The 23339-nt window shown below is 54.5% G+C and overlaps 2 protein-coding genes across 7 annotated transcripts in view; both read right to left on the bottom strand.

Moving 5' to 3' along the window:
• GAK (cyclin G associated kinase) overlaps positions 1-23339 on the bottom strand; it is a 364833-nt gene that overhangs the window by 265358 nt on the left and 76136 nt on the right. The window lies entirely within an intron of this gene.
• The window catches only part of CPLX1 (complexin 1), a 32900-nt gene that overhangs the window by 1950 nt on the left and 7611 nt on the right, over positions 1-23339 (bottom strand). The window contains exon 2 of the mRNA XM_021677690.1: positions 5291-5466. Coding sequence (XP_021533365.1) covers positions 5291-5466 — 176 coding nt within the window. The remainder of the gene's footprint in view (positions 1-5290; positions 5467-23339) is intronic.

Here is a 23339-nt window from a genome sequence, read left to right as displayed (position 1 = left end):
GCCATGCTCTCTGCCCACCTGTGACCAGAGCACAGCCTGGGCTTCCTTGCCACTTGCCAGACACTGAGAGAGGAATGAGGTGTTCATCCGTCTTCTTCAGCGGGAGCCCTGAGCAGCCCACGGTCCCTTGTGCTGGGAGGGTCTCAGTGAGGGGCCGATGGGGGCACCCAGGGAACATCCTGGGCAGCAGGCACATGGACCAGAGGGCCCGTCAGGTCAGCCAAGGCACAGAGTGGGACAAGCTGGACGGACACTGGGCGCCCCTTGCACAAGCAGCATGGGTCCTGCTCCTGGGTCACTACTCAGGGACAAACTCACGGCAGAGGGAGTGGCGCTTAGGCTTGGAAGGGGAAGGAGGGACATGTGGCTTGGAGCCCTGTGGGGCGGAACGTGGGCGGGGGAGAGAGGCACTGCCAGAAACTAGGTCAGACCAGAGGGAGCCTCCCTCCAGCCCAGGGCACAGACTCCAGCAGACTCCTCCAGCCACAGACGTCTGTGCATGCGGCAGGAACATTCAAGCGCCGGGGTGCCGGTCTGTGCGCTGGACCCGGGAGGCTGAGCTGCCTAAAGCCTGCACTCACACTCACCGCGGAAGTGCCTGTGCTCAGGGAACACTCATGTTATGGCGAGAGCACGTTGTGTACAGTTGAGCAGAGTGATCTCCCCGACCAGAGAGGCAAGCTCTGAGCAACCACGGTCTGCAGTGTTGGGGCTGTCCCCTCTGGCGTCCAGAAAGGAGACCCCAGCCCCCAGCTCACTCCAGTGAGACTCAAAGTCCTGCCAAGGCTGCGGCCACTGGGCTCCAGCTGAAGGTCACAATTACTCTGTTAGGGGAGGGACTCCAGAGCTGGGGTCCACACCAGAGCTTGGCTCCACTGTGATCTGGCTAAGAGCTGATTTGAGGCTCCCAAGCTCCGGAGACAAATGTCCAGCCACAGCCGGTCCAGGCACCCACTGGAGGTGCCCAGCCTCCACATTGACCACGAAGATGGCAGGGTCCCGCCCCACACCCCGCGGCTGGGAGGAACCTGGTGCTAATTAACAGTGAGGATCTGTAATATCCCAAAACAACAAATAATCGGCAATCACATGCACACTTTTACTATCAGCACAAACCTCAGGCTGAACCTTGAATGATCAAGGGGATGTGGGGGACTGGGTGGGCTTGGATCCACCAGTAGGGTGCTGGGAGGAGGGTGGTTGTGGCTCAAAGCTGAGGATCTCAAACCTGGTGGTGGGCATGCAAACCAGAAGGTGAGTATGCAAATCAGGAAATGTATATGCAAATAAGCACAAGTGGGTCAATCTCACAGGTGCGCCATGATGGGGTGGGGAAAGGGAGGCTCTGCCCACCGACCCCCAAGGTGAGACATCCTACAAGCCTGCTTCTGCTTTCCTTGGATGAGGTCGCCAAGGGACCTGGGTGCCCCAGAGGACACGTGACCCTGGCCCCTATGCCCTCCATCTCATGGCCCTCCCACCCATCTGATGGAGCCCTCTACTGGGCAGCTCAGCACCTCCTTTTCTGACCAGCCCCCATGAGGCCTACGGGTATGTGGCACCAGGGCAGGACTGGAGGAAGCTGGGTCTGGTGCCTGGGGGCCAGCGAGGATAATCTGGGGGAGCCACACCTGAAGAGCAGGATTCCCACCTGTGGGGAACAGAGGAAAGTGGGAAGGGTTACGTGGACAGGTGGAAGAGGGCTCTGCAGAGAACCCGGTGGACATGAGTGTCAGGCAGACCTCTTAGGGGCAGGACCTGGGAGCTGGGTCACTCAGTGGTGCTCCAGGTGCAGCGGGGACCAGATGCTGCCCCCACCCAAGCAGATGCCCTGCCTTCACCACTCAGGATGGCTGCTGGCAAGGGGGTCAGCTCCGGCCCACCCTATCAGTGCACAGCCTCCACTCCTGGTCTGAGCTGCCTCCATTTCCAGGGGGCCCTGGGGCTCATAGGGGGGGTGGGCCACATTCTGGAGGTTGGAGTGGTGGCACTGGGAAGACCTGGGCCTCCTGTGGCTCCAGCATCCAAAACATGCCAGACCCCCTCCTGAGCTGCCTCTGACCCATGAATGGAGGGACTCACCATTGTCCCCGTCTGCCCAGCACTGGCACCACCCCCTACCCAATGCCTGGCCAGGTGACCACTGTCTCATTTAGCTCTGCAGCCACACAGGAAAGGCCCCTGCCTGGCAGACTCAGTTTTGTGGTGTCTAGGTGGACCACAGCAGGTGTCCCTAACACACCCACACCTTCTCTGCAGCTGGACCCTCTGGGGACAGGTCCTGGCCCACTCGTCCTACCTAATCCCACAGTAGCTGAGAAAACAATCAGGCTGAGCAGGTAAGGGAACCACAGCCCAGCCTGAGGTGCTCTGACCCCTGCCCGTGTGACTGGGTTCAGTAGATGCCCCCGTGCCCACTGGGCCCACGAGAACAGAACCCAGATGTGCGCAGGAAGGGTTCCTCCAACTGGCAGGGGTGAGGCCCAGCCTCCAGGGCTGGCAGAGAAGGTGAAGGCCCCCAGCACACCCAGGGGATTCCAGGTAGGGGTGCTCACGTGGGGAGAGAGGGGGCCCTGAGGCTCTGCCATGGGGTACAGCCCTCCACAGAGCCACCCCAGCGCTGGGGGTCTTGAGGACAGATCCATCACTCGGGGGAGCTTGGTGAGGGTCCTCATCCATGAGGCATTAGGAGCAGTGTACCCGGGGAGGGGGCACCCCCCACTTCCACCAGGCCTCATGCCGGGACTGTTCCCCAGATCCCCATCACTCTGTTGTGGAGCTCATGCTCATTGGAGCACCCACTCCCTCACTCATTCACTGGCTTAGCATCCACAGGGCCAGGTTCCGTTTCAGTCAACAGGAACAGAGCCAGGCACAAAACAGCCAAAGCCCCCACCCTCCACGTGCGGGTGGACAATGAACAGCAAACAAGTAAAAAACAGGAGTGTGTTGGATAAAAGAAGGCTTGGGGAGCCAACTAAAGCAGGAGACGGGGAGGGTTGTGTGGAGGGTGGGGAGGGGAGGGAGGGGCCTCAGGGAGAGATTCAGAGAGAAGCAACCACGCCAAAGCCCAGGGGCACTGGGAACGTGGACCCCAAGGAGGCCCAGTGCACAGTGGGTTTAAGTCACCGCAAGCCTGGGCTGGGGCTCCGGATGAAATGGGAGCCAGCGGACGGTTTGAAGAGAGGAGGGACAGAAAGGGCTTCCATATTAAAGGCGAAACGAGTGGAGTCTGTTGAGCCCATGAACTCACACGAACGCACGTGAGTCTCCGAGGGCCAGGCCCAGGCTCAGGGGAGGGGGCTCACTTGGCACCTGCCTCCTGATGGGGGAGACTGGGGAGGCCACCCCCACTCCACACCCCCAGGGGCCCCAAGGCCTATCCAAACACTGTGACCCGTTTGTGAGGCTCAAGGCCAGGCCCTCCCAGGATCCGCCACTGGGGTGCACACGTGGGGCAAAGCCGTGGGCAGCAGACACAGAGAGACATACAGAGAGACAGACAGGCTTCAGAACACAGCTGCTCCAGCCCTCTCCCTCACCCCCTAGCCTCCCCCAATCTCTCTGTCTCTGTCCCACCCTCAGCTCCCCCAAGCCATGGCCACCATCACCCGATTCCTCCCCTCTTAGAAGACATTCTGCCTGGGCATCTGTCTGTCTCTGTCTCTTGATTCTCCCCCTTCTGCCTCATCCCCCATTTCCTGATCCCTACAGTGATACCCCCACCGACAGCCTAAGCTGCCTGACCCAGAAGGGGCCAGTGCTGGGGCAGAAAAGGGCAGGAGGTGCTCGTGAGTGGCTCTCACAGCAAAATCAGGAGCTTTGTGAAGGTCCCCAGAAAAGGTGTCCAGTGACCAGTGGTGGGATGTTGAGGTTTGCGGTCCCCACACCCCTATCAATTTGGGGGCCCCACGTGGGCTCAGAGATGTGCAGGCACCCCACTGGGCCGTCCCACCTTGGGAGGCCTGGCCCTCAGGCTGGGTGGAGCTGGCCCCTCCCTGGGTACACTGAGGCAGAACTCAGCAGGTGGGAAGATCCTGCGGTCTAGGCTCTGCCACCCCGCAGCCTGGGCATCTCAGAGTCCAGGGCCGGGGACCACGGAGATCTCCTGAGGGGACCCAGCCCCCTACCAGCAGGTTTTATCCACAGGGTCTGGGAACACCTCTCTCAGAACCCAGAGCCAGGGTCATCGGGGTTAGGGGCAGGAAGGAACCAAGCAAGGCAACACTCCCCCCTTCCTGAGTCTCCTACCCAGGCACCCGGGCCCAGTGACCGCCAGGCCACAGGCACCCTTGGTGGAGGAGGCCCAGCCTGGCTTGGGGCCAGGGTGGCCTTGAAGACCTTGGGAGGCCATATGGTTTGGGGGATGCTGAGGGCTCACGAAACTCCCAGGTCCCCAGGGGAAGGCCCATCTCCTCACCTGGCACCCAGCCTGGCCCACCCTGGATGGAGCTGGAGCAGCTCCCCCAACACCTGCCCTCTCTCCCACCCTTCCAACCTGGCTGCTGGATGGTCCACGGAGGATGGGCCATGGACACACCCCCGGGGGCTTGGACCCCCTGCGGCTCTGGCACAGTGCTCTGTGAGCCTCGCAGCCAGCTCAGCCTCCCTTACCCCTCCCAATCTGGGCCTCGGTTTCCCCATCTGTGACCGGCACAATGCTTTCACCGTCCCACTCACTGGGGAAGGGAGCCCAGATGATTCCCAGGAGGGCTGTGGCTGCCAACTCGAAGCCCACCCCCCAAGCCAGACCTCAGTCTGCAGGCCTTTTTCCCCCATCACCCTGTTGTGAACCTCAGAAGCTATGAGGACCCTCCAGGGCTGCTCGGGTGCAGTCCCCTGCCCATGATGACTCACCCCACTCAGGGTCTGCCTGAGAGCCGGTTGCCCCTGGGCAGCCCGGAGGGACAGCTCCAGGAGGAGCAGGGCGGGAGAGCTTCTCCTGCAGAAACCACCATCTGGTCCAGAGAGCCTGGGAGACCCGATCATGAGGATGGGACCCCGGCCCACTGTGGAGAGCAGGAAAGACTTGGTGTCCCACAGGGTGAGCCCTAATGCTGGCAAGCCTGTGCAGCAGACGTGGACTCCCGGGGGTGTGCGGACCTCTCCTGTCCTGCTCCCCTCCATCGGACCACCTCCCATCGGACCACCTCCCGGGGCTTCGGAGTGTACCATCCGAAGGTCTGCTCCGGGCAGCCAGGCGAAGGAGAGGCAGGAAGAGCCCAGTCCAGGCTGTGTGAGGTAGGGGTGCCCTGGCCAGAGCCCAGCTGTCCCCACGCCCCGTGCCCACCTTGTCTCGGATGCCCTGACGCATGGCCTCACGCTCGGCCTCCATTTTGGCGTACTTGGCTTTGCGCTCCTCCTCTTCTTGCCGCAGGGCCTCCTGGCGCTCCTCCTCCTTCTTGGCTGCATCGGGGTCCTTCTCCTCGTCACCGCCGAGCATCTTCCCCATGTCTTTTGTGGCCCCTGGCGACAGAAGGGTGGTGAGTCAGGCCAGGTCCCCCTGCTGGCCGCTGCTGCCCAGCGAGGGTCCCGGCCCGGGGCTCGGGTCTCCCTCCGTCTCTGCTCCTGCCCTCCCAGCCCTAGCCCCAGCCAGTTCTGGAAGCTTCTATCCATGGAGGGGAGCCTGGCCTGGTGTGTGTCAGGGGAGGGAGGAGGTCCGTGCTAGCAGGGAAGTGTGATCACATGGGCGTGCATCTGCCCATCTGTGTGTGCGGCTGCGTGCACGTGTCCGTGTGAGTCCGGGAGGGGCTGGGCATGTCTTCTCTGGGGCTCGCGTCCGACAGAAGGTGGTGGAAGGGACGGTTTGAATGCGTGAACAGGTGGGCTGAGGGGCAGCCCCGGGCGAGGTGTCTGCTGAGGCTCTGGCGTGCAGGGGCTGGGGGGTAACCCCTGGCCCAGAGCTGCTGGAGGCCGCGTGTGGAGCACCAAGGTCCTAATTTCTCTGCTGCACCAGCCGCCACTTTTCTCGTGAGCTCCTGATTCACAGGCAACAACAAACACCTCCCCGGACGCCCTCTGTGGCTCAACCCACAGGACAGAGACATGTAATTACAGCTCAAGCTCGGCTGGCACTGCGGTGAGCCCCGGCCCTTCAGTGGCTCCTGGGCGCAGAGCGACCCCACGTCACAGGCATGGGGGGCAATCTCAGCCTGGGGCGCTCAGCCCCTTGGGGTGCCCCTGCCTGGCCAGCGTCCCCATCATCCCTGCATGCTTCCTCCGCAAGGGGCCCCCCAGCCCAGGCTCCCCTGTGCCTGCCATCCTGAGCCAGGACCAGTGACCAACCATCCCCACTCCCATCGACACCCTTCTGTCTGCTTCTGTCCTCTGACCCGTGATGAGCCCACATGAGCACTGCCAAGGCTAGCTGAGTCCACGCCTTGGGCGAAAACTGTGAGGTGGAAATGCACAAAACCCCCTCAGTTAAGTCTGTGTGGGTGGGCACGAACATCACTGCCCCTCTCCAGAAGTGCCCCCGTCCCCAGCTGCGTACTGCCCCCTTCTCTCTAAATTCAGTGACTCCGTGTCCTGATTCTCCGTTTCCCTCTCCTTGGCCCTCCTGGACTGTCATACTCAGTCTGCTCCTCACAGGTCAGTGCAGTCCTGAGCCTGGAGAGACTCCCCCTCCGGCAGGTGTCTGCTCTATGCTGCTCCTGCCGGTTACTCAGGACTGACCCCCAAACCGTGTGAGCAGAGGACGTAGTTTGCAAGACCACTTGCTGTTGGTGGCAAGAGAACAACTCTTAGGGGCGCCCGCCTTCGGCTCAGGTCATGATCCCAGGGTCCTGGGATCGAGCCCTGCATCGGGTTCCCTGCTCAGCGGGAGTCTGCTGCTCCCTTTCCCTCCACTGCTCCCCCTGCTTGTGCTCACTCACTCCCTCTCTCTCTTTCTCTGTCAAATAAATAAATAAATAATCTTAAAAAAGAGAGAGAGCGAGAACTCTCGGGTGGAGTGCTCTGGGCTGAAAACTAGACGTTCGTCAGGCTGGGCCATGCCTACCCCCCGTGGGCCTTCCTAGCTGCTGGGAACTACCACAGGGTCTCGGAGTGTGGGGACATGAAGGCCACCATGTCACTGTGAGGACAGGGAGCCCCCTCCACCGGGTATTTGGTACAGATCCAGACTAACAGAAAACTAAAACCTCAGGGTCTGTTTTCAGGCACTCCTGCAGAATTTTATAAAGCCGATTTGAAGCCAGTGATTCACGGGAAACCAGGCCAGAGTCACTTGCACACTCTTCTGACAGTTGCCCAGATAATAAGCAGAATCTCTCTGCGCCCCATGCTGCTCTCAGTCTGGCAGGCGTGGGGGAGGCGGCAACAACCCACAATCCAGGGAGTAGCTGTAATTTTCCCGACTTCTCTGGCCTGCTGGCCACCCACAGCATCGAGGTTCCGCTTTTCTGTAAACCTCCTCCCTTGAACAGCTAATTCACACTACAGTGAGAGCGACCAACAGCTCTTCCTCCCTCCTGAGAAGGACTGGCGTATTAAAGCAGAACTGGTGGGGCAGGGGGGCGCGTGAGTGGCTCAGTCAGTTGAGCCTCTGACTCTTGGTTTTGGCTCAGGTCATGGTCTCAGGGTTCTGAGATCGAGCCCTGCATCATCAGCCTCCGCACTCAGCACGGAGTCTGCTTGAGATTCCTCTCCCCTCCCCAGTCCTCCCCCACTCACAGTCTCTCTCTCTCTTTAAAATAAGCAAACAAACGAAATCTTAAAAAAAACAAAACAAAACAAAACAAAAAAAGCCGAGCTGGTGAATGGTCTCACCCCCTCTCTCTCCTGGGAGGGAAAAGTGTAGGACCGCTGGGGAAGGGCGGGGGGGGCACCCTTACTTGGTGGTCCCTATACAGACTTCTTCAACTCAGCACATGGCCTGTAGCCTAGTGATCAAATGCATCTATTGAGCACCAGCTGTGTGCTGAGCTCTGCTACACTAGGGTGGGCCTGGGGGGCTTGCCCAGGACCCTTCTGGCTCTGAGTTTCACGGGCTCCCCAGGATTCCTGGCATTCTTGTCTGGCCCTCAGTTGAGCTCTGGGCTGTTCCCCTGGCCTGAGGCTTAGGGAAAGCCAAGGGGGGCCTGGCCCATCGGACGGAGGGGTGGCTCTGGGAGGCTGCATGGCCTCTCCTAGGCCAGGGGTGAGAGCACCAGAGGTCACCCCACAGTGGTGTGGGTTAGTGCTGCACCAGCTGGCTGCAAAGCCACTCACTGTCTGAACAAGACCCACCCTCGGGGCGACCACAGCGCCGGGTGGCGAGCGCCCCTGGCCCCCCGGTGTCCCCTTTGTGGCCTCCACTGCTTTGCTGAAGAACAGGCTTCTGGAAGGCCCACCTTCCAGGCTGGGAATTAACAGAAACTGCAGGAAGCTTGGTCCTGGCACGGAAACCCCACAGGCCATTTGCTGTCCTGGCATGGAAGCTGGGGAGCCTGGGCAGGTGCCTGAGGGCCCGGCCGCATAGCTGCCAACCTCATTTCCAGGTGAGGAAACAGACACCGAGCGGTCCCACCCCAACCCCCAGGTCCAAGCGTCTGACGCAGAAGGTGGGTGGATTTTGTGGCTCGCGGTCCCACAGCCAGGGTCCCACGCTGGCTCCATGGGGGCAGAAGTGCAGGGAGGGAGGCCAGAGTCTACCCCCCTCTTCTCTCACTCTTCTCTGAGCCTCAGTTTCCAGGTGAGAGGTGGAGAAAACAGTGCATGGGGTTGGGGGGCGCAGACCCAGCCGGTGCTTCTCAGCCTGGGCCCTACGCAGAAGTTTTCTCCAAAGACCTGGGGAAGCTGGGTAGAACAGCAGGCTCTGATGTCCCCACCTCAGGAACTCTGCACTTGCTGCTGTTTTTCCAGAACTTTGTCCACTGCTCCCAACCCAGACAGGCTTTCCTGGGGCTCCTCGTGCATACTAATCACCCTGTAACAGTGGTCACTGCTGTGGTGCATTCATTTACGGTACATTATACGTAATTGAATTGATGCACGTTTAAATAATATGTAAGTTATTGTTGATTTTTAAAACTTCATTTGGAAAGTTTTAGATTCATAGAAGTCACCAGGTACAAAGGGTTCCTGCACACACCTGACCAGCTTCTTCTACCGTTGGCTGCGACACACTCATCAAAGCTAATATGATCATCACAGGTGCAAGACTGTGAAGCAAACTACAGAGCTTATCTGAATGTCACCGCTTTCCCCTTTCCTATTCCAGGATCCAATCCTACATACCATGTTACATTTAGATTAAAGTCAATTTTTAAAAAGAGAGAAGTATTTTTTACCTTGAAATACATCTATGGGAAAATTACAAAATTTAATGGAAAACTAAAATATTTCTAAATAAATAAAGACATTGTCATGTTCATGCCTGGGAGATTCCATAATGAAGCTGTCAGTTCTCCCCAAAGTGAGTCTCAATCACACCCCCAAGAGTTAAAAAGGAAATTCTGTGAAATATGACAAGCTAAGAGTTTTGCATACAGAAAAGCTAGAAGTACCCTAAAGGCCAGGACAGACACCGAGGAAAGAACCAGGAAGAAGCTGGTTGAGCAGACAGCTCATGCGCACTGTGGTGTGATGCAGTCTGGCTGTGGAGGGAGACAGAAATCGGGATCAGAGGGGACGGGCAGCCCCACAAACACACGGGACTTGGACACGTGACCAGTGACGGAGGTGGGGCCTCAGAAGCCTGGAGAAAGAACCAGATTTCCCTAAATGGGGCTGGGATAAATTTCTGGTGGGGAAGCGTGACCCAGGACTCCTCGGTGACACCACAAATTCTTGTGGATTACAGATCTGATAATGAACCCAAAATAAAAACGAGGGAAGAGAAAACAGCCCTCATCAGCCAGCTTTATGTTCCCACAGGTTGCATTACCTGAAATGATACTGTAAGTTTGTTTGCTTGCTTTTTCTTGTTGGTCTCTGCCAACAGAAAGTGAGCTCCACGAGAGCAGGAACCGACCAGCTCATGGCCGTGCCCCCAACACCTAGAATAGTGTCTGGCATGTCTGGGTGCTCAACAAATATTTGGCAAATAACAAACTAAAATTTTATTTATTTTTTTTAAGATTTTATTTATTTATTCGACAGAGAGAGAGAGACACAGCAAGAGAGGATACACAAGCAGGGGGAGTGGGAGAGGGAGAAGCAGGCTTCCCGCCGAGCAGGGAGCCCGATGCGGAACTTGATCCCAGGACCCTGAGATCACAACCTGAGCCGAAGGCAGACGCTTAACGACTGAGCCACCCAGGTGCCCAACAAACTAACATTTTAAAAGATATGTATCATGCACTGAGCCATAAATAAAATCTTAACAAACTCTACTGCTAATGTCATAGTCTATGATGAAATAGCGAACATTTTTCTCTTGGCTCAGTAATGAGCAAAGGATGCTCCCTCTCACTGATCCCACTCACCTTTGTACTAAAGGACCTTGTTCCTGCACCAAGGCAAGAAAAGAAAGAGAGGCATGAAGGTTGACAGGGCAGAAGTAAAACTGCCCTTATTAACAAACAACATGACTGTCTACAAAACCACTACTAGAACCAATATGTGAATTTAGCATGGTCACAAGATACAAGATTAATAAGCAACAAATGTATTTTTATATACTAACAGCAAACAATTAGAAAATGAAATTTTAAAATAATCCCATTAAAAACACTGACAAAAACATAAAATATCTATGCCTCTGTTCTTAATAGATGTGCCAGTCTGCTTCGCCTAAAACCACAGAACTGCTGAGATGAATTAAAGAAGACCAGAATGAATGGAGGGATGTACCATGTTCCAGGACACAATACTGCTGTGACGTCAGTCTTCCCTGGGCTGGTCTGTTTGTTCAGTGCAACCCCAAGGAAATGCAAGCAGGCTTTTTTGAACAAATTTGCCAGCTGATTCTAAATTCATGTGGACATGGAAGAAGACCTAGATTAGATAAAACATCTTTGCAGAAGGAGACTAACTCTAGAGGACTTACATATTTGACCTCAAGACTTCCTATAATCAAGACAGTGGGGTATGGACAAAGGAGTGGACATATGGGTCAATGGAACGGAAGAGAGCCCAGAAATGGACCCACCCATATATGTTCGGCTGGGTTTTTTTGACAAAGCTGCAAAGATAACTCAATGAGGAAAGGACAGTCTTTTTGCAAGCAACACTGCAACAAGCAGATATCCCCATGCAAATAAATACATGAGTAAATTTCTTCCCTTACTCCTTACACAAAGCTCAATCATAGACCTAACTGTAAAAGTTAAAATTACAAAACTTCTAGAAGAGAACATAAGAGAATAATCTCTGTGAGCTTGACTTATGCACAGATCTCTTACAGAGGTGACAAAAAGCATGAACTTAAAAGAAAATATTAATCCACTGGGCTTCATCAACATTAAAACCACACTCCCTGCGGTCTTGCCACCCCACCCCTGTGGGACAGGCAGGACAGGGGTCTCAGCCGCCACGGGGCCCCCCTGCCCTGCATCCAGCTGCAAGGGTGGAGGGACACGGGCGGCTTCCCACCCTCCATGGGAGAGTGTCTTGGAGTTCTACTGAATTTCATAAGAAAATAAAATGAGTATTATAAAGATACCGGGTTCCCCCCCCCCCACTCCCCCCGCCCACCTCTTTTGCTGGTGACGTGGTCACATACCTAAAGAACTCATGACATCCAGGGAAAACCTACCACGACTCATCACGGAATATGGCAGAATGGCTAGACGTGATATTTATAGATATAAATTCATTGCTTTGCACCATCTAATCAGTAACAGGCTGAGACACAAATGGGACAACGTTCTAGCCACAATAATTATAAAGAGAGCAAACACTTAGGAATAAGTTTAACAAGGAAATCCACAGAACCCGGAGGGAGAAAATGTCTCCTAAATGTAAGGCTTTACAGACATTGTGGATTCCTGAAGGGCAGGCTTGACACAATGAAGATGCCAATTACCCCAAGGCTAACCCTAACCGTGTGCAGTCTGGGGGGTACTTCTAGCCGAAACACCAACAAGCCTTTCTTCTTTCTTTGGGGTTTGGACCAAATTAAGATTCATCTGGCAGTTTAACTGTCGGAGAAAACCTGACCCGAGTGCCACGGGGAAATGCCCCCTCCCCGTGAATCCCAGAAACATCCAGAGAGTTGGGGACAGCACCAAGGTCATCAGATTGGACCCGTTTTAGAACGTGGCCATGCATGCTGTGGGGAGTGCTGGGGAGGCGCACCCTCTCTCCGTCTGGGGAAGGGACATGGTCACAGCAGTTTGGGCAAGCAACGTGACGGTTTTCAGCACCTTTAGAGCCCACGCAGACTTCGACCCCGCTGCCCCACCCCTCCACACGGTCCCGTTAAAACAAACATTCCTCCCTGCAGAACGCACGCCCAGACACGATGCAGCCTGTTTGTTTCAGCTGCGGCCCCGGCAAACAGCTGGAGACAAGGTGACATCTCAGCCACATGGCCACACGGGCACTCGCCACGATGCACCCAGGTCAGGGAGTCCAGGTGGTCGTGAGCGTGAGGGGCCACCAGGAGCTCTGAGAGCTGGGTACAGACAAATGAGTATCACAGATGCCTCATTTGGAAAGCCAGCAGAGAAAGCCCTCTATGGGAACACACCCGTGTTTCATGATTATTTAAAAGACAGAAAAAGGATAGGCAGGTTACAAACCAGGTTCACACCAAACCTAAACCCTGAACAAAATAGCATGAGTCCTTTTCAAACTCAGGGCATGTTTACAAAAAGCAACCAAATATTGTTCTACACTACAAAGAGACACCACTTTACACCCATGACTACTGAAAAATAATAATAATAGTTTAAAAAAAACAGAAGGGCACCTGGGTGGCTCAGTCAGTTGAGCGTCCGACTCTTGGTTTCGGCTCTGGTCGTGATCTCAGGGTGGCAAGATCGAGCCCCATGTCGGGCTCTGAGCTCAGTGGGGAGGCTGCTTCTCTCCTTCCTCTGCCCCTCCCCCTGCCCGTGCTTTCTCTTGCTAAAATAAATAAATAAATCTTTAAAAAAAAAAGGTAGAAAACAAACCTTGGCGAGGATGTGGGGAAACGAGCCCCGTGCACCATGGGGGCGACGGGGTGTAAAATGTTGCAGCCACCATCAAAAACAGTGTGGAGGGTCCTCAAAAAATTACACTTAGAATCACCACGTGACCCAGCAAGTGTTCTCCTGGGTCCATGCCCAAAAGAACTGAAGACAGCATGATTCACAATAACCGACAGGTGGAGATAACGCAGCTATCCAGTGACGGATGGATGCGTGAACAGACATGGTCCAGGCACTTGGGAACATTATTCAGCCTTTAACAGGAAGGCGATTCTGACATGGATGAACCCTGAAAATACCATGTCGAGTGCAATTTGCCAGACATGAAAGAACAAATACAGTAGGAGTCCCCTTCTAGGAGATTCCCCAAGTAGGCAAAATCATAGAGACAGAAAGTGGATGGTGGGTGTCGGGGATGGGGAGTCAGTGTTTAATGAGGACAGTTTGGGAAGATGAACAAGTTCTGGAGGTGGAGGGTGGGGACAACAGTGTGAACGTGCTTCCTGCCACTGACTGGGCACTTAAAAATGGTCAAAATTGCACATTTTATTCTATGAATATTGTATGACAATAACGAGAAGCATAAATTTAAAACGACGTACACTCTTATGTCTGAAAAAAGCCTGTCGGGCTGCAGAGATAACCTCAATGCGTTAGGACTGGGGCCACATCTCCGGCGGCCCCCAGGAGAGGGCCTGATGAACAAGGAGGAACAACCCCCTTCCCAGGCCCTTGTGAATGTAAAACCTCTCTAACGATGAATGAGTTAGGGAATCGGAGTGGAACCGGGATTGCTGCCTGTCTGGGAAGCAGAGCGAGGAGGACTTGATCCTGCAAAACCTGGGGGCGGGGGAGGCCAACGCTGCAAATTCCCCCGAACACTCCACTCCCGTTCCTGAGGCAGCAGGAACACCCCAGTCACACCCTGGTTTCGAGCCTCCGAGAGAGAACCTAGGCGAGCAGGAGGCAGGGGTGGGCACCGCGAACGGGGGAGTCAGTGCGCTGAGGAAGACAACGGGGCGGGCTGGATTCAGGATTCGGGCAGGGCCGCCTGCTCGGGGCAAGAAGATGGGAAGCATAAAGACATCCAGAATTAGGAAAAACGTGCAGGAAATCCCTGCGGATTGTAAGGGCATTAATATGACCAAATAATACATTATATTCCAATACGTTTGAAAACGTGAACGAAGCAGCTTTTCTAAAAAATGTTGTCAAAAACGGAGAACTATGTCTAAGAATTCACAGATGGATTCTTTCAAACATTTAAGAAAGATAATTCCAATGATATTTTAAATGTTCTTGGAAAGGAGAAAAAAGAAGGAAATTCCCCAGGTTATTTTTGTGAAATCCGCATAAGAATGATGCCAAAAACTGGCAGAGAGAGCAATGGCCCAGCTTCTCCTCCAACAGTGGAAATGCTAGACCAGAGCTGGGTTTAGGGAAGGGAAGTTGGCCTTTCTTGCAGAATTCTACAGCAAAACAGAATTTCTTCTCAGTGGGGTGGGTCCATTTTAGGGAAGTAAAGTTGGTTCTATATTAGAAAAATACGATGCTCCTAATGCGGTCCGTGCCGCCCGCTAGAAGAGCGCTGCTCTGAGGCTCCGTGGGTGACCTGGCGCCTGACTTTGCCTTCCTCTCTCCTGGACGGATGGACGGACGCTGCGCAGCTGGCCCTGTCCCTCCACCCTTGCGGCCAGGGGCAGGCAGAGGGCACTGACGCTCTCCGCCAGGAGGAGGCCCGGGGACTCCTGAGACCCCTGCCCTGCCTGTCCACCGCCTCCTCCCCCAGCCCCGTCCTACCTCCAACAGGGACGGGTCTGTGGGGGGACCTCAGGCGGTGCTGCCCGCGCATCACCACCGCAGATGGGGGCTCTCACTAGCACAACCTATTTTTAAAAACAGCTTTATGGAAGCATAATTGTAATCCCACCCCCCAAGCCCCCTCTGGCAACTGCTGACCTACTTCCTGTCCTTCCCAGATTCATGTGTGTTCCCTAGAAAGTTGTGTAAATGGAATCATAGAACAGGTAGTAACTGGGGAGGTGGGGTCTGCGTCCACCACTGGGCACAGTACTTTGGAGATCCATCCATGCCGTCATGTGCACCAATAGTTCATCCCTTCTTACCGTTGAGTAGGGCCCATCACACAGATGGACGTGATCGGCTTATCCCTTCCCCTGTTGACGGACATCTGGGCTGTTTCCAGTTTGGGTCTTCGCCGAATTGCTCTGCACATGTGTGGACGTGTTCTTCCTGTTCTCTTGGGCAGAGGCCTGGCAGGGAATTGTTGAGTTGCATGGTATCTTACAGTTCACTTTCTAAGAAACTGCCAGTTTTCCAAAGTGGTCGCACCATATTGAAGCCCCAGCAGCACTGAGCAAGGACTTGCACTTCTCTGCATCCGTGCCCACACTTCCTCTTGTTTTCAGATTCCAAACGTCCAGGTGGCCGTGGAGTGTCTTTGTATGTGCTTAGTAGCTATGTTTACATCTTATTTGGTGGAATACCTATTCAAAGCTTTTGCACACTTTCAAAAACTAACTTTTTATTTTGGATCTACAGAAAATTTTTGGAGAAAGATAGTACAGAGAGTTCCCACATCCCCAGCACCCAGCCTGCCCTGTTGTTAACACGTTACAGTAACGTGATATATTTGTCGCAATCAAGGAGCCACGCTGATAATGGTATTACTAACTATGTCCATGCCATGCTCCGACTTCCTTAGTTTTTACCTGATGTCCCTTCTGCTCCAGCGTCCAGGACACACATGATATTCAGCGGTCACGTTTCCTTAGGTCCTCTTGGCCGACAGTTTCCCAGGCTTTCCTTGTGTTTGATGACCTTGACAGCTCTGAGGACTTTCCGGGAATTTTCTTTCTCACAATTAGGATTTGTCTGATGTTTTTCTCAAGGCTGGACTGAGGTTCTGGGTTTGGGGAGGAGGACCCCGGTGCTGGAGGGCCCCTCTCCACACATCACGTCCAGGGCGCCTGGGACCAGCGTGGCTCCACACCACGATGCCGACCTTGACTTCCCAACCCGGCCCACTTGCAAAGCAAGCGTTACTGTCCACGGCCTTGAGCTTCTGCCCATTTCTTAATCGCGTTGTTGGTCTTCTTATCATTGAATGGCAAGGGTTCTTTATAGATTTCGGATACAAGTCCAATTTTATCTTAAAGATGTAAATTTTGGTTTTCTTTTTCCCCCATTTCATTCATTTCTGCTCTGAACTTTATTATCGTCTTTCTTCTGCTCACTCCAGGTTTCCATTTGTTTTTCTTTTCCTGGTTTCTGATGTTAGAAGTTGAGGTTAATCATTTGAGACCTTTCTTTTTTTTTGAATAGGGGTGTTTAGTGTGCTTCTCCCCGCTGAGCAGAGACCCCACCTGGGGCTGGATCCCAGGACCCCGGGATCATGACCTGAGCAGAAGGCAGACGCTCCATGACTGAGCCACCCAGGCGCCCCTCAGTTTATAATACTTTCTAATTTCCCTTTAGATTGCTTCTCAGACCCATGAGCTATTTAGAAGTGTGCTGTTTCGTTTCCAAGTATTTGGGGGGATTTTCCAAATTTCTTGTTCCATCCCACTGCGGTCTGAGAACATACTTGGTGTGACTGAAATCTTTCACGTTCACTATGACTTGTTTTATGGCCCAGGACACGTTCTAGCTTCATACCTGTTCTGTGTGTGTCTGAGAAGAATGTACACTCCGCCCTCACTGGGAGAATTCTCTGAAGTCAATCAGCTCAGGTCTGCAGACAGTGTTGTTAAGTCTTGAACGTGCTTACCGCTTTTCTGTCTGTTCTACCAACTACTGAATATCTCCACCTGAACTTGGGGATTTGTCTATTTGTCCTTTAAGCTCTGCATGCCTGTCTTCATGTATGTACCTTGAAGCTCATCTTTGGTGTAGAAACGGTTGACACTCTTACATCCCCCTAATCCATCAGCATCTCTGTGAAGAAGGGACCTTCTTCGTCCCTGGTGACAGCTTCTGCTCGGAAATCGACCTTGTACGATAGTAACGTATCCACTCCAGCTTGCTTTTGATCAATATTAGCATGGCTTATCTTTTCCATCTTTTTACTTTTACCCTATTTGCACCTTTATATTTAAAGTGAGTTTCTTTTAGGTAGCATAAAGTTGGGTCTTGATTTTCTACCCAATTTGACAGTCTCTGCCTCTTAACGAGAGTGCTCCAATAGCCAGACCAGAAAAGGCTCCGGACCTCAGTGCAACTATCTGTCAGAGCGGGAAGAAGGGCTGGCCTGGGTTGTGGGGGAAAGTACCCACAGACGAAGCGCAGCTCTGGTCCTGCCTAACGGAGCCCCAGAATAAGGCAGGAAAGAATCCAAGTGTCTAAGCAACCTGACCACATCTGGAACAAAGCTCATGAATATATTTAGGAAAACAAAAATATCCAGCACCCAACAGGGTGACACTCAGAATGTCCAGCACTCAATGAAAAATTACCAGACATGCCAGGAAGTGGGAAGTCCAGCCGCTGACAAGGAAGCCCCCCCCAAACCCTGACAAGCCAACGGTATCAGGAACACACAGTGGAAACACCCGGGACATTGCAGAGTTCAATGGCAAGTGGCAAGCACAGAAAGCTATAGTAAAGAACAGAAAATTCACCTGAAATGTGCAAATCATAAATACGGCAACTACAGGATATCCAAAAATTGCACTGAGTACATGAAAGATGTTGAATTAAAATTAAGAGAGCGTTTTATCTATTCAACCAGCACCAGCTGACGACATCCCGTGTGGGGAGCATTACGGAGCACCGTCAGGGACGCAGATCTGTGTGATCTTCGCAGAGGGCAGGCAGGGAATGTGTGTCCGAAGATTTTCAGGTATGCACATCCTCCCACTGTGCTGTGGTCCCGTCAGCCAGGGAGTAACGGTCTTCGGAGAGGCCACTCCTCTTGCAGCGAGAGCACCACACGTCTGTCCGTCCGACAACCTGCCCCGAAGACCCGTCTCCCGCGGGCAGTGGCCTCGTGTTTGCTGATCCGGTCCCCACACTCGAGTAGAGGCTGCCTCAAGACCGATCCTGTCTGTGCGCCTGGCTCGTGGGGGAAAGGAGGCAAATCCTGACGGAGGGTCCGTCACAAGCGCCGGACCTGTGATGACGAGCCGGTGTTGGTTAAGTCGACAGCCACGAACGCACACAAGCTCACACCCGGCTAGTTCTGATCACCCTCACGCCACGTGTCCTGGCGCACGCGTGTGCCCATGTGGGCGATGGTGTACCGAGATGTGGTTAAGCGTGATGGACGGACACCCTCTCTGCAGCGCCCTAAAATGGGAGTAAAGACATGTGCAAGTGTAATCACACAAGGTCCAACAGGAGAGGAGACGAGGGAACGAGGTCTGGGGAGGAAGGAAGGCCGACGCACGGCAGAACCTGAGCTGAGACACGGACCCACCAGCAGAGCTGGGCGCACCAGGCCCTGTGGGGTCCGGGCTGGGGTACGCACGAGGGGCCCTGTCCTCCCTGCACGGGGGTCCACCACCACCCAGGCAGCAAGGGGGAATCAAGAAGTCGTCTCCCTGGGGAAGCCGAACAGGAGGCCCCACAGACTCAGGCACTGGGGGCAGAGGTGACGGTCCAGCTCAGAAGCGGCTTAAGGGGACAACTATTTCCTGAAAGAGAGGGCCCACCCCGGCCCCTGTCCACTGCCTTGCTGGCAGACCCTGTCATCCAGCCACACAGGGTCTATTTCTGGAGAAGTGACCCACACGTCCACACAAGACCTAAAGATCCTGACGCCTGGGGATCCCAAACACAGAAAGCACTTCACCACGTGTGTCCCACAGGGAAGCCCAAGAAGTCCCCCACAGCACAGGAGATGCGCAGACCGGCGTCGTAGCTCACTGGGAAAGAGAAACGCACAGCCGAGGAAGGCCTCCACCATGAAGACAGCTCCCAAATCAGGGGCGGGAGGGACCCAGAGGAGAGACGGACCGAGGACAGGGGAACTCTTTATAAGGGGATAGTTTAGAACACATAAAAGAGCTCTTGGAAGTTAAAAATACAAATGTAGAGAGAAAAAATTCGGTTGCAGAGCTAGGAAATAAAATTAAGGAGACATCCCAGAGAGGAGAACAAGAGACACAGAGATGAAAGACAGGAGAGAGCATAGAAGAAAGCAGAGAACCCGTGCAGGAGAGTCTCTGGGGCAGGGAGGATGAGCCCTCAGTGGGGCGGCCACGGCAGCGACAGAGATCGGGGTCCAGGGGAGGTGAGGGACCCACGGCAGGCCCGAGAATCCCGAAACGTCAGAATGCCAGCGCTGGAGAGAAAAACCGTACAAGCCTCTCGAGGGAGAGCAGATAAAAGCAGGTCACGTAAAGAGCACTGGGAATAAGAATAGCATCTGATGATTCAACAGCAACTTGAGAATCTGGAAGACAACAGGAAAATAACTTCACAATTTGAGGGACAGAATTCTTTTGAATCTAAAACGCCATTCCCAGACAACCGTGCATGTAGGCACAAGACAGAGCCTTCCTGTCTCTGTGCGGTCACAGAAAGCTCCCGAGGACCCAACCAGTGTTGAGTGACAGCCTGGACAGCAACCAGGGACGAGAGCGAGCGGGAGGTGCCAGGGTCCTGGGGCAGCTGCTCCAGAGGAAACACAGCTAACAGTCCGTCTGGGACTGATAACCGCACCCAAGTGTCCTAGCGAGGGCTGCTTTGCTGGTGTGAAAAGCCCGAAAGACAGTCCACAGAAAACTGGGCGAACGGAAAATGAGCCCTGTGTTAGCCTCAGGGCAGACCGGAGGCTTTATAAGGAAGACATGTATTTGCACTGCCCTGCTTGGCTCACCAGTGACACTATTTACGTGGTCATGATGGTACCACCCTCAGTGGCTGGTACGGCCACGTGAGGAGCACGGAGCAGGAGGTCTGGCAAGAGCTCAGTGCCCCCCAGTCCAACAACGAGCACATGACCGAGGAACAGACAGGGAGGCACACGACAAGGACACCTCCCGTGGGCTGACGAGAAAAAGTTTATTTACGTTCCATATTATCCCGTTCAGTCTGGATGAGATTACACCCTCACCCTACGCCTCTGTCAGGAGGATGGGGGAGGCTGGAAATATCGGCAGGCGGCTCCATGAACTCGGAGGGAAGTCTACGTGGATCCCGCCAGCAAAGGGGCAGGTTTCACCCCCTTCCCGGGCCAAGGGAGTGACGCTGTTCCAGGGTTTACTGCTGAACCCTACTTGAAACCAGCCACCCTGCCAGGTTAGTACCCTGTTGGCGTTAACCTGCTAACCCCCTTGAACTAGTTCTCATAATTGACAGCATAAAGGACTTTGCAGAGTCTTTTAAAATTAGCAACAGAGGGGCGCCTGGGTGGCTCAGTCTTTGGGCATCTGCCTTCGGCTCAGGTCATGGTCCCGGGGTCCTGGGGTCGAGCCTCGCATCGGGCTCCCTGCTCAGCGGGAAGCCTGCTTCTCCCTCTCCCACTCCTCCTGCTTGTGTTCCCTCTCTCGTGGTGTCTCTCTGTCAAATAAATAAATAAAATCTTAAAAATAAAATAAAATAAAATAAAATTAGCAATAGATCTGAAGGCATCCCTCCTTGAAAAAGAATTTTTAAATAATGAGCGATTCTAACAGGTGCTTTTGAACGCAACGCCATCTCAAATTTCCATATCACTTCTTTATATTTCTCTGTATTATTTCAATTCCCTACAATAAGCATCCACTTTCATGTTAAAAAATAAATATGTATAAATATCTCTTATAAAGTTGAATGCAAAGATCAAAATATTCTTTTTTAAAAAAAAGATTTTTATTTATTTGACAGAGAGAGAGATAGTGAGAGAGGGAACACAAGCAGGGGGAGCGGGAGAGGGAGAAGCAGGCTTCCCGAGGAGCAGGGAGCCCGATGCGGGGCTCGATCCCAGGACCCTGGGATCATGACCTGAGCCGAAGGCAGACGCTTAACGACTGAGCCACCCAGGAGCCCCAAAAATATTCTTTATATATAAAGAGGACATACTGCAATCCTAGTCCCCTGGATCCACATCCCAAAGACCAAAGGTGGGCGTGGACGTAGGGAGGGCACAGGAGAGCACAGAACTCCCAGCCCACAGTGTCCTTCTGGACTGTGACAATTAGGGCTTAAATAATGTTTTAAAAGGGCATGTAGGCTCCAAAACCTGCAGAAGGTTTTTAAAAAGAAAATTAAGTCCATATATTAGGATAAAATAAGTATAATAGCACGAAAGCATTTCACAAAGGTGTGAGTGGAAACGGCAGGTCCGATCAGTTACGTTAACTCCAACGATGCAGGCGCGCTGGCTGTTCCTGGTGGCAGCAAGGCCCCCTCACTGGGCGCCCACCCCCACCGCCCCTGAGAGGGGTCCGACTCTCCTCGCCATCCTGGCCAAGGAACAAACGAGCTTCCAGGGAAAAATAAAGCCTGTCACTGGCCACGGGGCCACTTCAGCTCCTACCCTCGGCGCACTGGTCAAGGTCCCGGTAACAAGCAAGGATGACAGTGGCCTTCTGCACTGTCCTCACCAGCAGAGCTGGGCCTCTCCTGCATGCTGGGTGCAGAGCCTGGGCCCCCCGCCCTCCAAGCCCTTAGGAAGGGAGGCACCAGACACTGGGGGCCCTGCCTCACCCTGCTGCCATGGGGCTCGGGGCCCTGGGCCTGATGGCTGGATGGCGACCTGCAGGTGCCTCCTGCTCGCCTCCAAGCAGGCCAGAGCCCTGCCTCAGCTGGGCCACCGGAACGCACTGAATGCACATCCCTAATTTTCTGCAAGGCCCCTCGAGCTTTTACGCACACTCAGAAGGGCCAAAACCACCTCTTCTCTGCCCGTCCACTCCTTCTGTGGTTTTGCAAACCTTTATTAGTTGTCTGGGGATTTTCCTCCTGCCGTGAACAAAGTCCCCCTCCCCTCGCCTCAGGGACCACCAGACGCCCCTGCCTGCTGGGGAGGGGGCCCAGGGCCGGGGGCTTTGTGGAGCCAGGCGCCAGGCGAGAGCGTCTGGTCTTGGCTTTCAACAAACGGAGACAAGAGCGAGATGAAAACGCCTATTAGTGAGCCCACACAGAGCCAAGCCTGGGGGCAGATGGCGCGGCCGCCCGGCTCCAGGAGGGTTGTAATCATCATGGATCCGTCCTTCCATTCAGCCACTCTGCCACTCAAGTGGCTGCCCACTCGCCAGTGTCACCCGTGAGGCAGGATGCTGCAGCCATGGGCCCTGGGGTCGCTGGTCTGCGGCACTTCATCTGCTGAGAGGGACAAGGGCCAGGGACGGCCCCCCACACCTCCTGGCCCCGCGTCTCAGGGACCTCCCACAGGGTCTCCACCTTGATAGCGACCCCAAGGGCAGGGTGGGCTTAGCTGGGCAGGGCATCTACTTGGACAGACAGAAGGACAGCAGAGACAGAGGCCAACACGGGTCTCTCTCACCCCCGTGGACCAGGCACAAAGCCTGGGGTGGTAGTCCACATTTCCAGAACCTTCTTTCTGAAGGAAAGCTAAGTGCAGAATGGTCCTGGTGGGCCTGAGGAGCCTCGAGGGCCCGAGGCCAGCAGCTTGCTGAGGGTTCCCCAAGACCACCCCGCATCTTCTGTTAAAGTAGCTTCAACTTGTCCCTGATGTCTCCTCCTACCACAGCATTTGTTCTTCTTGTCTCTCCCAGGAGGCCCCAGGCCTTGCTGGTCAGCTCTTAAACCACTGGGGGCCAGAAGGTGAAGGCAGAGGCCTGGGGCCAAGATGGCCTGGGGTGGGGGCGCCTGGGTGGCTCAGTCGTCGGGCGTCTGCCTTCGGCTCGGGCCGTGACCCCGGGGTCCTGGGATCGAGCCCCGCATCATCGGGCTCCGCATCGGGCTCCCTGCTCCGCGCGAAGCCTGCCTCTCCCTCTCCCACTCCCCCTGCCTGTGTTCCTTCTCTTGCTCTCTCTCTCTGTCAAATAAATAAAATCTTAAAAAAAAAAAAGATGGCCTGGGGTGCATGCAGTGGACAGCACCCTGCCCTGACAAAGCCCACCATCCCCGCGCAGGAAACAAAGCTCAGCACAGGGCTCTGTCATTTCCGCCACAACGAAACTGCCACGTCCCATGGTAGTGTTAGGAACACCATCGGGGCCAAAAGGCACAGATGTGGACGCCAACCTGCCTGTAGGCTCTCTCAGAGCTGCTCTTAGCCAACTGCCTGACCTGGTCCCAACCTCCTGAGTCCCAGTCTGCACTGGCACCCAACACCCAGCATGCAGCACCCAGTACACAGCACCCTCAGCA

Source organism: Neomonachus schauinslandi, chromosome 2 (genome assembly GCF_002201575.2).
Source record: "Neomonachus schauinslandi chromosome 2, ASM220157v2, whole genome shotgun sequence".
Taxonomy (NCBI): Eukaryota; Metazoa; Chordata; class Mammalia; order Carnivora; family Phocidae; genus Neomonachus; species Neomonachus schauinslandi.
The sequence above is the reverse complement of the archived record's forward strand: the minus strand, read 5'-3'. Positions and strand labels throughout refer to the sequence as shown.